Here is a 16,694-nt window from a genome sequence, read left to right on the forward strand (position 1 = left end):
AAGACAAATGAATCAGCACCTTGTTACGGCTTCCCGACCCACCCATATGTGCTCATGCCCTCAGCCCTGAGCAGCCCGCTGAATGCTATTTATTTATTTTACTAACAAGTCCAACTCACATTAACTGTCACTGGAATATAAACAGTAGTGACAAAAAGCATTATCATGAATAATTTAATCCAAGCTTCGAGAGTGCTTGCAAATGAGCAGTTTTCTTGCTGTAAACTCTGTCCCTGTGATTGCAGCTCCCAGGCAGCTTGCCTACATTTCAGATGATGGTGATAGCAGGAAGAGGGGACATTCCTCTTCCACCTACATGTTCCCAATGAGTTGAAAACCTTCCTTGTCAGCCGTGCCTCTGACAGTGACCTGCAGTTAGTACTGCAGAAACTAGAGAAATAATGAGAAGCACCTTCAAGTCAGAAGCTGGATAGACGGTAAGGCACCCTAGAGGAGCAAGACACTAAGAACCAAGACAGTTCTTACAGCTGGACTCGATCTTAAAGGTCTTTCCAACCTAAATGATTCTATGATTCTGTAAGACCAGCTCTGTATTCCATTTTAGCAGGCATGAGGTCCAAATCCAGTGTTCTTTGTCCATAAAAGCCTGACAGGTCCTCAGGCTGAGTGGGGAATCACATCTATACAACCTACATAGATATTTCTCTAGAAACAGTTGAAGATGCCAGGGCCTGTATCACTGCAGTACTAAATGATTTCTCAGAACAATCAGAAGCAAAACTGGTAAACAGTCAAGACTTGGCTACCTAGTTCTCCTTCTACTCTCAAAACCTTTGTAAAAAACCAGTTCATAAATAGTATGTATGTGTCATACCTTCCTGGCTTCTTGTTCATCCCCTAAGCACCAAGCGATAACCCGAGGGTAGTTCTGTGCCATGAAAGGAACAAAGCAGTGGGCACTCAAAATCACTGCTCTAGGTGATCCAAGAAACAAGCATGTTAATCACACAAGTGACAAGGAGAAAGGAAGGCAGACCACTTCAAGAGAAGAAAAAGACAAGGTGACAGTACTCTTACAGTGGAGATTCTCTTTGAGGATCACTGTGACACGTAAGTACAGTGTTGATCTACAAAGAAGTAACACCAATCTAGATCTCTACCTGAGGCTTTCTAAGTTCCTCGGGATTCAGACCCTGGATTCAAATCCACTACAGACACAGGATCATCCACAGGCAGTCAGGCTCACCTATGAAATCTGATAAAAGCGGTCTGACATTTACCAACTACTGTGCTCTAGAGCCAGTACTATTTTCTGCCATAATACTCTCCTGTCAAAAGATGTACACACTCTTCCATGTGTGAGGAAGACATTCAGAACAGGGGGGGAAAAAAAAGGGGGCGGGGGGGGATATACCCACACTCAGGACTCAATGTGAAGAACATAGCAGGTCCCTTTCTTGCAGACCAGAACCTATTTGAAATAAAATGAGCTAGGATGAGAAGGGAAAACACAGAAAAAAAATTAAATAAATGATGTATTAATTTTAAAGAATCAGTGTTTGCCTCAGTGGACAAATTTCTGGTATTACTAGAGAGTAATTCATAGCAAAAAGCTGGTACCAAGGCACTGCAACAAGAAGTGATATTAATGCCATCACCTGCCTTGCTGGCTAATACAGTCCTGGGCTCACTTCTTAATGCTTCTTCAGACATCATCTACTATGGTAGATTCAGGACATCCCTTACTGGAGTGTGACTGCCTCCAACCAAGGCAACAGCAACAGCAGTGGAGTAAATGGGAGCAGCTGCAGTGCCTTTAAGAAGTTGCACAGTTGTTTTATTGGAATTCCTCTCACCTACAGGTCAGTCATAGTAATAAAAATGCATACCTAATAGTTTACTGGCTTTTTTTCCTCTTCCTTTATGACAGCATAATAAAACATGGTTGTTTAACATACAGTGGTACTAGAAATTCGAATTGGGAGGCCCAAAATGTGTTTTATATTCTTGCTACTCTTTTTATTTTCCAAACGTCAACATAATCCCGTAAAACAACCCCTCCTCTAGCATAAATGAGCTTACAGTTTCTGACTCTTGAAAACAGTACTGATGACCACAATAACGCTCCAAAGTCTTCCAACTTTGCCCATCACCTTAACCAAATCACCAGAAAGTTTCAAGCCTGCAACTGTTAATTTGGCCTAATGTAAAATAACCCAATAACCCTCCCCCAAAACATTTGACAGACACAAAACCTCTGCAAACCATCTGACTCTTACTGTTACTGTTCATACACAGGATATTGAGCAAATTATTTGGGTAACAATAGTTTAGAGGCATCAGCTGGGTCACCAATTCTACTTCCCACCATCACAGGTGGACCACAGGATATATTCTGGTTCATAAAAGGATCATATTCCACTTTAAAATGAGATGGGGTTTTATGCTCCCTGTTTTTATTAGAAGCTGACGGCTAGGAAACTATCTATGGTCCACCCTGTATACACAGTTTCTAGATGGTGCGCCAGCATCTTCATTTAACTGAAAAAGCCATATGTCCCTGATCCAAATCCAAAATAATGATAATTTCTCCATTTTTTCAGCATTTGAGCAAATATTTTAATTCTTCAATCTAGGGTATTACACTCGCTTTCAGGATGGAGATTATTCAGCCTGTAAAACTTAAGCATTTAAACTCCTGGAGTCTTACTTCTCTCTCACATACAGTAGTTTTCCTTTTTTCAATCTCCTTACCAGCAGGCACATTTGCCTTCGTCTCTGTGTTTAACAGTACTGCCCTTATTCAAAACTGAAGCACAGTCCTGTTTGAAGTTTTGGGCATACCCAGACAATATTCGATTCCTGCTTCATCCCTCTACCAGCCACGCTTTTTGTTATTTTATATTAATATAGCTACACACATTTTTATTCCTTGTTTCAGTTTACTTTGCAGAGTTTAACTCAGCTTGACTTCTGGCAAATTCTCTTTCATCCGAACACTTCTTGACCTCTAACATGGTTTCTTTACAGATTATTCCCCTTTTACTCATTCCTTGCAAACTCTGTTTATTCGTAATGTCGATTGCGAAAGCTGTTGGTGGTCTGGAGTTCACCCCTAAACGTCACCAGTGCTTAAGACTGAAGTTTTAACCAGAAAGATGGAAGTTTTTAACTAGAAAATGTCACCACATTCAAATGCTTGAGGTCTTTAGTCACTATCTAGTTTCCCTAAACTTATTTTGCACTTCAGGTTAAGAAAACCTTGGAGACTGTTTTTTGTTAACTTTGGATCGTAAAGAATAATGATGACCAACTCTCTCTGACGTCCTTAGTCCACCCAGACCAATTTTAAAATAACACTGGTTCTTCACAAGTCAGTAATTGTTTGAGAAGTTGTTTGCATTAAGGAAAGATTTGGCTGTATGGTTATTAGGAGAATTTTTCTTCTAGTTTATAGAATAACATAACAATTCCATGTTGATTTTCTCCTCCTAGTATTATCTGAATCCAGCCAGATCTTATCAACCTCTTGCTTTCTTCCTGCAATGTAACTTTGACTTCTAAATGATTCTACTGTAGATGCAGATTCAATAATACCCCTCCTATTCCTCTACAGCCTGCTTACTGATTTACAGAGCTAAGACACTATACCACTGTAACCATTTTCAACTTGCTTTTAGCTCTGTATCATACAGTCTCTGACAGAGCTCTATCAAGATCTCCCAGCAGAATCAGTTGAATTAAAATTTTCTACCCCAAGGGCTGGTCCACTCTTGCTACAGGGAAGGACAAGGGGGGTGGCTTGGGTGGTAGCTCACGCCAGCCTCTTGTGCTGCGCAGCCAGGGCAAGGTGGGTGTTGCATCTCACACTGCCATGCTTCTTGCAGCCAGCCTGGCTCTTCGAAGCACTGTCACAGCTACAGCAGACAGCAGAAGGGTGCCCAGACAAACTGCCTCCATTGTTGATGTCTAAAAGCCAAGTCTGCTTCCAATATATTGCCCCACAAAATAAGCTAGAACATTTACAACCAACAATCAGCTTCTCTTACAAACTTCTGCCACCAAGATCCGTCTGCATTCAGAGCTGTATTTCAAACGTGGCTCCTAGCTGAAATGTACGCAAATAACGCACATAAAATTATGCCAATGAACAACAAAAAAGTATACATCCCTGCTTGTTAAAACTATCAGAAAGAACTGTGAGACTTTTTGATGATTAACATATGCAACACACTAATATTAAAAACAAACAAAAAAATTAACTCAGAGAAATTCGTGCTTCAGGACAATGAGGAGAGAACAAATTCTTAAAGTTTGGCTTTCCTGGCATACTCAGCACTATCTTCTTTCCACCAAAATCTGTGGGCTGACTTACCAGTCTTAGAATTGCAGGACTACATGACTCATTCAATCATATTCTACAGCCTAAAATGCTGCTATTTTTATATGATTTTGTAAAATTCATTTTCATAGTTTCATTATTTAATACAATTTAAAAACATGCTCCAAGGTCATTCCAAGTTAAAATGCTTTCTCAACCACAGCATAACTACATCAGATCCCGAATTTGAGTAAGTGTGCACATTCAGGACAGTACTCTTGTCAGTGCTCAACTTCACAGCTGGGTCCAAGGCATGCTTTCTGCCCCTGCCTCAATCTAACTCAGGGCAGAAATTTCTCATGCTTTAGTGGTGTTAGTTGAGAGGACTGCTAGCTTATAGCAAACTCTCTTAATTTACCATACTTTTTCTAGATTAGATTCCCATTTCTGCACTTTCACCTTCTAAATATAACAATAAAATAATAAAAGTTTTATTTTGTACACACTCACTGGAAAGGAATAAAATTGACTAATTTTCAATGATTTTAACAAAACATCACAAAAGAAAGGCTAGAAAAGTAACCTTCACAAGCTGTATAAAGTACAATTGATATTTAAGTGTTGGATGTAGCTTAATGAATTGGGGAGGCAGGGAGAAAGAATGTTTTCAGAGTTACTGCCAAGAACAAACATTTCTGAGCGGTCTTACCTGTGCCTCTGAATTACTTCTCCATGCCATAAATCTGCATTTACCTATACCTTGGTATAGAAAAAAAAGGGAGCTTTGTTTTGGCTTTAGTTCTTTATTCTGCTAACTCTAACACTGCTAGAGTTAAATTAAACTATGTTAATTAAACAGTGACATATTCAGTCTGAAGCTGACTATCACCAGGACAGGGGGTAGGCTTGGGTTCAACTTGAAACATTAAAGAAATCACTTCCAGATCACTCTAAACTGCATATAAGGAGAAATATTGCTTTAAAATAACTTCAAACTAATGCAGCTATAAACATGCTCAGTTTTACAATGAAACAGTTTTCTGAATTTGAAGTAGCAATAGTGTCAACTCTCCTTTAAAATGGCTTTTTTCCCATTTAATTGAGTATTTCCATCACAATCCCAAAACAATTCCACAAGTCTAATTGCAAGCACCTTAATTCAAAGCCCTCTGAAGAATTATTGCCTTCTCTACCAAGAGCATTACCCTTTTTTTCATTTGAATTTTTCCAAAGACCCACAGTCATTAAGAACCACACAAAAAAGCCCATGTTGGTTATTTAAGTGCAAGTTAGAATATATTTCTAGTTATCTTCTCCTCCTGGTTTCTGCATTCATTGTCCCAACACTGCTTTGCTGTGTTTGCAAGGCTGCAATCAACATGCTGCCGAGTTTCTGCCATACCTGGGTCCAAAACCATTGCCAGCAATCATATAATAAATGATAATGAAAACGGGTGACATCTAATCAACTGCTTAATGGGAGTCCCTGCTTACAATTTCTTCTGTGGAAGTTAAAACGTAAAAACAGCCCAGGAACTGGACTCTACCTTCTCAGAGTGGAATATCCCATTTGAGAACAGCATCATAAGGCAGTGAGAAAAGCACAGCTGTTATTTATCATACACAACAACATAACACAGACACAAGATTTCTGTACCCAGTGCTGTCAGTGCAATGCTTCTTCTTGTGAGTTTACTTTCACTTTGTTAGAGAGGTTTTCAATTCATAAGAAAATGTTTTGATAATAAATAGGGAGAAAGCACATAGTATCATTAACAGAAATGTTCACTGGCTTGTAAGATGCAAGAGGATTTCTAAAGTTGGTTAATGTAAAGGTATCACTTCATTTTCACTCATCCATTGCTAAAACGTCCATGAATAAGTACCTCAGGATCTGGCCCACTGATCATAAATAACATGCCCCATTGCTCACTCCCAGGAGAATATTTATAATGTTGGAAGTGGAGAAACCTAGCTGAGATGGAACATTTTGAGCCAAAGGATGTTTATGTAGCAGCCTGGCATGCCTCCATACACATGCCCAGTCCAGTAGAAATCCCATTTTTAATTGCTCAAAAGCATTTTCTGATTTATAAATAAACCTTCATACTAATGCCTTGGGCTTGTACAAAGAAACTCAGTAGTTCCGAAGACGTCTTAAAGAGTTATGCCACCTCTTTTAATCAGCATCTTTATTATTACCCAGAGTACTTTCTATTGAACACTTAAGGATAACAGGTAATAGTTTTCAAAAAAAAGGAACAAATCATCTTTGTGGTTACACAGGTAAAATACGGATGAAAGCCGTCACAAAAGCATATAAGCATATAGTAAATCTAAAGAGAAAAAGGTCAAAACTCAAGTGGTAACACCCAAACCCATGAAGCTTTTCACTGAAATGTTTTATGTTTTAAATGTTGGCTTCCCAGCGTAGCCAATTCATACATTTTAATTTATAACAAGATTAGACAATGACTACGTCTCTGGCCTGTCAATGTCCACTCTGGCAGACATGACAGAAAACTGTTTTGAAGAACACAAGTGCAGCCTACAGCCCATCAGTACTATTAAAAATCTAGCAGACAGGTACAGCTTTTAGCCCTTGCAGAGGTGACTGGGATATCAATACCTCAGGCGCATCAGATGGGTACCTCTGTTTTGGCTGTACTTTAAGTTGGTGAAGCTAGGGGGACTGTTGTCCCCTCTTTGAAGTAGTCCAACTACAGTGCCCCCAAAATAATTTACTAATACTGGGTGATATAATTGCTATGAGATGGAAGTAAAAGCAGTCATGAACTCCAACACTTGAACTAAAACTATCTCCTTAGACTGAAGCAGTTAACTGAAGACTGAAGCAGCTGCACAGAAACGCTCATGAATATCTTTTTCCTTATTCAGACAGTTTCATGGACAATTAAGTAGTATTTCTGCAAACAACACATTCAGCTAAATCTTAAATAACTCAGTGTTTCAGCTCTAACTGAAGCAGAAATTTCCTCTACTTTAAAAGAGGTTGGTTGGTATTTTCACTTGCCAGGTAGTATCTTAAAACAAATACACTGAACATATGCAAAGACAAAAGACTGTGCCATATCTCCATGATTAAGGATTCATATTACTTTACCTCAGTAATTACATTTTTAAAGAAGATTAAATATTTAAGGAAAAAAATATTACTTATTAAGCTTTAAACACTATCTGAACCATTTCAGTGTGTATATTTTTTTCCCCCAGTGTTTCTAACCTTTTGCATTTCTGTCAAAATTAAAATTAATCCAGACTGACATCATTCATTCCAGATTAATTTCTAATTCTAAAGCCTGGAAAACCCTTAAGCTGGGTGGAGAGAAGTTGCATAAGTTCAGTAACAGGAAAGTGCAAGGTGATAACCTGGGAAAACAGATGGAAGTGCAAGAGATAGGAATGTTGGCCGTGGTTTGTGACTGGGCAGTTGAGTGCGCCAGGAGGAGATGAGGAAGGAAAAGCTTAGTAGAAGGAGAACAGAAAACTCAAAAGAATAAAAAGATTTAAACAAAGGAGGCAAGAATCAGGAAAAAAACGACCACTTGAATAAATCAGAAATAGAAGAGAAGGCTTGAAAATATTATTTGACAGAAAAGAAAGAAAAAAAGAGAAAAGACAAATAAAATATACAGCTACATACTCTGTTTTGTTGTTTGCGGGGTTCTTTGAATAAAGTCAGTTTTATTTAACTTTTGACTCTGATTTACTGGTGGTTTGGCTGGTTTTAGCTAAAAGTTACAGATTTCCCCTGTCTTTTCCATCCTCTGGACATGGAAGAAAAAAAAATGTACCAACATTTTCTTGAAAGATACACCTACACAGATAACACACAATTAAAAAAGGTGAAAGGGACAGTGGGCCAAAACGGTTACACTCAGAAATATTGAATTTATATAACAAATTAATTCCCATGAACACACCATAATATGAAATTCAGAAGTATAATCCAAGATGACACACAATACGGGGAAGCTATCCAAAATCCTAAGAAAGCGTTTTCCTCCGAAGAAAGATTGCTGCCACCAGTGATGCAAACTAGATGATTTAGTGTCTATCAAATCACACAGGAATTAGTCTTAATCAAATTGACTTTTTTAGACTCTAAAAGGAGAGGATTAGGATGTTGCTCCACTGTTGCTCTTGGCATCTAGAACATGGCTCTGTTTTATCCTGTCAATCACTTTTCTTGCACAGAAGGGGCAGCAAAAGTAAAACACACAAAATCAGCAGGGTAATAGCATATTATCTGGGAAGCTACACCCGAATTCCCAATGAGTGCTTCGCTCTCAACTGCCACCTTCAGCACTTTTAAGAGAAACTTTACCTCACAGCTGGGCATTGACTGATGTTCCATTCTCACAATGTCCTCATAATTTTCCCCTGTAAAAATGACTGACAGACTTACCTAGAGTGGGATTTCCTACCTTTTATGCTTACTTTATTTATTTTTCAGTTCTGTTTTTGCTGGCTCCACTGCACACTTACACAGTCAACATAAACTAAACCTACCCAATTGGTGTGGATCCCTGCCAAAAGACAATGTGTTAGTTTCTCAGATTGACTGGTAGAAACTGGGTGAAAAATGGTGTGGGAAGTAGAAGAGTGTGGAGAGACATAATATAAATGTAGGAATTAAGGCATGAAATACAAATGCTAACCAGACCTTGTCTACTTCTGTACTGTAATACTTCATGAAGACAGCTTCTTCACCAAGGAGTGAGATTTTAACTCTACAGCTAACAGACCAGATCTCACAAACACCCTAATTCTCACCCACTTCCTTGCCTTGTTTCATAGTTCTGTCAAGATACTTCCATTACAATTCTCAAAGACTTCAAATCTGATATAATTCTAATATATACCACTCTAAGCAATCTTTGGAAATCTGACTTTAACCTATTTGTAATTCAAATCCTATTTATGAGTAACATTTAGGAATACTACTACCCTTGTGCAATCCTTTGCACTTCTTTTCCTTTAGCTTAGGTGTCAAGACTGTAAAGCACCATGGGCATCTCTGTCAATCAATACTACTATATTCACACTAAATAATTATACAGTAAAACCCAAATAGAGTGCAAAATAGATTAATTCAATGCAGATTCTCTTTTAAATGAAACTAGCTTGTGAAATGCACGATGGCAGGATATCATTTTGGTAAACCCTTCAAAGATTTCAAAAAAGAATCTACATCTATCCTAGCTAAAATGAAAGCAAAACAGTGAGTCGTCGTAACTAGGACAGGTTAGAATACACTCTCCACAACACAAATGTAACTCTGCCTTGCTTCTCCCTGCTAGAACCTGGAGGAGAAAGTTCTCTTTCTTATACAGTTTCCCCTATACACAGGCCGGGTGAAAATCTGCATCAACAGAAACCACGTGCACGAATAGACGTTTCCTTAGTTTTGCCTCCTACACTAGTAAAAACAGGTACAACAAAGTTGTACTTCCACTTTTGAAAACTGATTGGTACTGTTAATATGTGCCGTGCAGTGATGAATAGCTGATCAGACAATGCTGAAACTCCTGCTTCTTCCCTTCATCTTCTCAATAAAGGGAAAAAAGGATGACAGCTTGAGGGGTCACTAAATCAGACGATGAGACTCTCCAAGAATGCTTTGCAGGGAATTCATGAAAAGTTTCATACATTTATTTTCTCAGGAAAAGTGGACCTATAAGCAAGACACAGGAATGTATGTTTGGAAGGACACTTGTCTATAAACCATTCAAAAATATGTAATTCTTCAGCTAACACACTGAAAACTGTATGTTTGTTGCCAACATGTTGCTCAGTCAAACCACAATGAGTTCTTCAGGTAAGAAAAAATATCAGTTTATGTTACACAGTGTTTAGAAGACAGATATGGGACTGATGAAGAACCTAGAGTATCTACAAGCTCTTCTAAGAAAACTGGAAAACACATGAACTAAGAGGTAAATCCAAACTGCTGAGAAACTACCCTGGCAGAACAAAGTCAAGATTAAGGTTTTTCAGGAAACCATAAAAAGTGCCAAAATCTTTGGGTAAGAACTTCATAGAGGCCCTGTAAACTCAGATATCACTGTACTCAGAGTCTAGATTTTCTTGATTGTTTTCTTTAAAGAACTATGTGGATTTGGTCTGAATTTCCATCAGCCATGAAAACAGATTTGTGAGTAGAAAAAATTTGCCAAAGTCAGTATCAAATAAGGCAGTATAACTTCAGAGCCTCTTTAAATGCCTCTTTTTTGTTAGTGGTGTCATGAACCAGCTTGCTTTATAAAGGACACTTCACATTATTTCCATCAGAAAAGATGAGAGGTCAGTCCATTTGACTTTAGCATTGTGTGATATTTTTTTTTTATCCTGGTCTGAAGAAGAATTGGGTAAGCAGGAACAAGAATGACTGAAGCAGCTTTAGTGCTTTGAAATGCAGTTATCAACAATCTCTTCCAACAGGCTACTAGGTGACAAAGCACATCAGTAGATAAAAATCTGTAATTGCATGCTCACTGCCAATTCCACCAACCGATCACAAACCCTTAAGTTTTGATATCGTTATACTACCATACAGTCAACATTTCTGCTGGCTTTCAAGAAGCCACTCCTCTACACAAACAGGCTCCTTACATACAGCAAGAATGTAATATTTCTGAAATGGTTCTGTCTTTACAAGTCTGCATAATTGTTTTCATATTTTAAATTGTAAAAGTTTGATTGGTATGTGATACGTAGATGTTTGACTGCCTGATGTAGATAGTTATTCATCATCTCTACCAGTAAGCCTTTTTAGTTATTTTCACAAAGACAGTTGTATAAAGTCAGGATGACAGTGATGTTTAAGTAAGTGCCTAAAATACAGTTGGATGAAAAAACTGAGACCAAATTTAATTCTCAAAAGTAACTACAAATCCAGACCTGGGCCACAGGCTATGACAGGATGACTTTGGAGGGGTTCTGAAAGCTCATTTTTCACCCAGACTATGTCAGATGAAATAATGCCATAAAAAGGATCTCCCAATACCATTATCAGGCAGCCCTGCTGCACCTTGAGGCAAGAATGGCATCATGGTTGGAAGTCCTTCAGCACCAAAGCCAGCACATATTGAGCCTACAGTGTCACAGAATTTACAGCTTGTGCTACAAGTTAGCTCCCTTAATGAGGGGAAAATGTTCAAGACTTCACCTTGTACTGCACAAAGGCTTTTGCATGTACTACTGTTCCACCACACATTCTGAAGAATGAAGCAATTAACATCTTACCTTGCATCGTTGTTTTTGTGGGTTCTGAAAACAGAGGAATGAGCAGGAGGTAGATGAGGTAGACAAAGGAGAGCCCATTGTAACGAAAAGCACAGGCTGCGATAAGAGAAAAAAAATGAAATATTAGTTAATCAGCCTGCGATAATCAAATTCATAGCACACAGCATTTCCCATTTGAGATTACTATTTATCTTACCATCTTCACCATTTATTTAAACCATTTCTACACAAGTATTCAACTTTATGCTTCAAATAATAAAATCAAATACACTTCTCAAGTATTTTCACAGTAATATATATTTTAAGTTTAGCAAAAGTTGCATCCAAGCTACAAAGATTTTGTCCAGAATTATGGACAAGTTAGTTGTTAACTAAATTTTTTTCTTTCCTCACATATGATCTATTAAACCATTCCCCATAAAAATATATAGGGATGTAGAAATCAATATTTATGGGCTGTCTTTGGTATAAAATGAAACATTGCGCGGGTCAAAGGGTAAGGTCAAGAAAACCATAAAAAGGGTATCTGTCAAAACAAAACAGGAATTAGTTACCTATGAAGGGTAACTTAAAAGAATAGGCACAGAGATAAGGCCTGAGACTGATGAACCTAGTTAGCAAACTATGAAATTTGGCAAGGATTCTTAAGACACTCTGAACTTTAGGTGAACCATCCTCATTATACACTAATTTTAATAGAAAAGCACATTTCCTTATCAAAAGCTACCCACCTCCCAAAGGAGACAACCATCCAGAGAACACGCGTGTCAAAGTTCATTGACTCTGTGTGTGATTTCGTTAATGCACACTGGGTAACAATCCCACTTTTGGAACGTCTTCAAGAAGCCACATACATGTTCACTATCTTACAATTAAGGATTATCAGTAAATAATATGAAAAATTAAGTCTCTTCAGATTCCAAATTACAGCAGGCCTCAAACGACCAATTATCCTTAAAATAGCAGTGTCTTTAAATTGTTACAGAGATCTTTCAATTTTATTATCATCCACTTGTTGGCTTAATAAGTTCTTCTAGTGAAAATATTGTGAACTACAAATGAAAAAGGGTTTCACAGCAACTTGCAACTGGTATTATACGAGTTTTTTCTAAAGAATGGAACTACTTTGCTGACTTTGCCTAGTATTTCCATTTCTGTTTAAAAAAAATTAGTGTATTTTCCCGAAAGTATGCAGGTCAGCAGGCCATCAGAACAACCAGCAATATTGCTACAGCCAAGGCACATCTTTTCAAAGAATGTCATGCACATTCTGTGATGAAAGAGGAGTGTATGGACTTCCATAAAGAAAGGATAAAACCAACAAAAAATGACAAACTAACCTGTAATTTCACTGTGCAGCAGATGTTGAAATATTATAAAGCTTATTACATTCACCTGTTCCCATGAGATAAGCCAACTGCAGAGGAGTCAGGAGATGAACTAACCTCTACATTTATTTACTCGTGCAAAATAAATAGTATCAATAAAATCTTCTCAGCTATAACCAGAACAACTTAGTTTTGCGGGACAGAAACAGTCTTAGTCCTGCTAAAAATGCGTATACCAAAAGAAAACAAGTTTCTCCAGTCACTACTTCATGAAATTTCATGGAGACTATCCTGGAAATGAGTTAACAACTTAATGATTAATTGGTCCTCATCCTATCTGTCCATCTTAGTTATAAATACAAAACTGAGAAGTCTCTCTATTAACAAACAAATCCACATGATGGCTGTAATTTTTGCTTCCCAAACTAACCAATGCTCTGAACAATCAACTCAATTTCCTTAATAGCCCTGATAGAAAGACTCTGGATTTATGCTCCACATCTGCAGCTTAGCCAAGAAATGTGTAAACTTTATGGGCAAGTCTGGTAAGAAGGATGGACAAGAAGCATCTACACTCTACTTCTAAACTGATACCGTTCTGCCACCAGCCTTCAAAAGAATCTGTCAAGGACTAAAAAATCCATTGAAGCTTGATAAAGGTTTTTTCAGAGTGGAATCCAGAACGCTTAAGAGCAGCTTCTCATTTGCCTGTAAGAATTTAAACTCAGATTGCTCCTGTCATTTACTACTTAAGCTCCCTTTATAGCTACAGCCTTTAGAGGCCACTCAAGAACTTATACCTACACCTGTAAATAAGAAAAACTGCAAAATAAACAGGATCTACTCCACTGGGAATTCTGTAAGTAATTATCAGAGCTTCAAAGTGAATGTACTTGAGGAGAGGAGTCAGCCCCACTACTACGCACCTATCTCAGGGTGCCCTGTAGAGGAGCACATCATGTGCAATGGCCATTAGTGGCCTCCTTGAGATAAATGGCAAAGAGGACATTCCTGAGATTAGGACAAATCCATAAATCAACTTTTTTTGCAAGTTTAATTTGGGGTGGAAAAAAGTACTTTGGCATTCATACAAAAAGGTATGATAGTGGTTCAAGGCTGATACAAAGCCTGGAGGCTTTTCTACCTCAAGGGGAAGGATCAATGTTCTCAGTTATTCTGGTAGCAGAATAATAGTATTAGTAGATAATACTATTATAAAGTTGTTACAGGGATTCTGTCAATCAGCTTTTAATCACACTAAACAGCTTACTTCATTTCAGTGCAATATTATACCCATTTTCATTTTTCTTCAGAACTGACCTTGCTTGCAGAGCACTTAGCACTCAGTTTTCTCAGAACAAAGATAGAAAACAGCAACTGTGCGCTTTAGATACCCTCTTTTATTAGCCATATGTCAATGAATGCCTTGCTAACAAGTCAAATATTTAGAACCTCTATTTTTATTGAGGTGTCCTCTAGCAAACTAGTAACCTTGGCTAGACATTACCTGGAAAGCCTACATCTATTTAAACAGGTGCAAAAGCACCAGCAATACATTTCAGAGAATTAATAAATGAAAAACCCCCAAAACTTCACTGCAATATTTTTACTATTCCCTACTACATCTATTTCACTATTTCCATATCGTGTTTATCACCATCTGTCTAGTACATTTTGCTGAAGAGATTAGTGCCTTATCAAGCTAATGTGCAAGAGCAAAGAGCCATGGTTGAACATACTTTTAGCAAGACAAAAGATTAGAGAACAGTAGCTGTCCTGTATTTACCTATTTAAACTGCTCTGCAACATTTTTCAAATGTATCTATTCCTAGGTTCTGATACTCAGAACCACCTAGAACAAGTTACTGGGCATAAAATCAGCTTCAGTTTGTCACTGATACAACCATAAAGGATGATCCAAAAAAGCAAATTAATCCACCCTCTGCACTCCCTCTGGCATTCACATAAGTCTCCTTTTGCAAAAGCAGCTGTACACAAATATCCATCATTTGAGGTCAACAGAACTCCAAACAGAAAAAGCACGTACGCGAATTAATTTCTGGGATATTTGGGTTACATGGTCAGTTTGCACTATCAACACTAATGTAATTTAAGCATTTTAGGCTTGTTACCTCTTCTTGAAATTGTCCAACTGATTAGCAAAATTAATTTCAGATGAATTGTTCTTGAACTGTATTTGCTTCAATATTTACTGCTTTCTATCTCCAGACCGGTGTTCTCAAAAGCTTTTTTTTCTCTGCAACTACATGAACTGGACTATTAACAGAGATTACTCCTCCATGCAAACCTTCCCCTATGTACTTTACTCATATAAAGTGTCCTGCAGAAATATAAAAATATTTTGAAGACATTTGGTAAAAAGAAGTATTTCCTAAACAGAAAGTGTTGATGTTATTATTATCCAGGGAAACCTTCAGTTTCTTAGTTTCAGAAGTATGAGTTTGCCTAAAACAAACACTAAACAAAAAGCTTCAATAGGTAAACACATCAAAGTTCACATACACTTTCTTCTCTTCAGTCTTTTAAACCACATTTCTCACCATGTTTTCTAACAGCCCCTACTAATAAAACTCTAGAAATGTGATTTTCATCTCTGAAATTCTGCTACTGTTCAGAGTCCAATGATAGCAATAATACACACTTGTGAAAAGACATAAAATAGAGAGCTATTGATATACAATGTATTAGTGTATTAGAAGCAAACTTAGCTTTTTTTTTTGTAATCAGCTGAAGTGCTTTAGGGCATCCTCCCTTGATTTGCAAGATAAGAGCACTTTAGTAAGACTGACTTCTCCATTCATAAGTGATTATTTCAAATACTTCCGTTTTAATGCATAGAGTGTTAAAAATACTACCTTTAAAGACAGGATCAGAACGTCACCTAAGACAAAGTTATGATCATTTCATACACATTTATGCCATAGCAATCAGAAATAAATATATATTGAAAAAAGTAACATTCAGATGTATAAAATTTTCACAGAAGACTGATATGCAAGTTATCTGTAGCACAAACTGATAGCTGTAGAATATTCCATCTTTCTGGCATCTAGTCATTTGTTCAAACAAATGAATAATTAGTCACAGATAACTGATGCTTTCCTCTTTCACCATGTCTGTAAATGTATTCATAATTCACTAATTCTGCTACATGTAATACCTATCTTTAAAAAAAAATACGCACAGAGAAAAAATCTAAAGCCTGCTTTGCTGACATATTCTGGGACTAATACAGAACAGGAATCTGTTCTTAACACTTAAATCCTGCAACAAAGAACACATTTTAAAATACTTTTATAAGATTTGTTAGGAAGTGAGTGTAACGATTACCTCATACAGGTAAAACTACTCAGGCAAAAGGATTAATTATAATATAACATCTTTCCTACAATGGTACAATCACTAGAGCAAACAGTTTTGTATAAAGCCTTAAAAAACGTCCCCAATGCTGAGCAGTGTTATTAACTTAATGATCTGTAATTTCTATCAGATAAGAATATCAGAATATCTTAGGTTTTAGAACAACTCCTTATAAAGCCTTACACAAGAATTGAGCTCTCTTCTTGAAATTAAGAAGAACTGACATTTTATAAATTGCTAATATTTCAAGGGCTACTTGTATATTCCTTGGCATAGTCAATAAAAGTCAGTATTGCAGCACTAATAGAGGACATTCATTACTGTACGTTGTTTTTTTTCTAAATTAAAAAAATAACTGAAATGTGCATTTCACTGAGATTTCACAGAAATTTAGACAATGACTTTGTGAAAAGAACATACTCTTAACAGATACC

General features: G+C 37.2%; 1 protein-coding gene across 15 annotated transcripts in view; it reads right to left on the minus strand.

The window, feature by feature from the left end:
• The window catches only part of PIEZO2 (piezo type mechanosensitive ion channel component 2), a 314,952-nt gene that overhangs the window by 245,366 nt on the left and 52,892 nt on the right, over positions 1–16,694 (minus strand). For all 15 annotated transcript variants that reach the window (XM_055799791.1, XM_055799795.1, XM_055799802.1 and 12 more), the window contains exon 2: positions 11,552–11,647. In XM_055799791.1, coding sequence (XP_055655766.1) covers positions 11,552–11,647 — 96 coding nt within the window. The remainder of the gene's footprint in view (positions 1–11,551; positions 11,648–16,694) is intronic.

Source organism: Falco peregrinus, chromosome 3, assembly GCF_023634155.1.
Source record: "Falco peregrinus isolate bFalPer1 chromosome 3, bFalPer1.pri, whole genome shotgun sequence".
Classification (NCBI taxonomy): domain Eukaryota; kingdom Metazoa; phylum Chordata; class Aves; order Falconiformes; family Falconidae; genus Falco; species Falco peregrinus.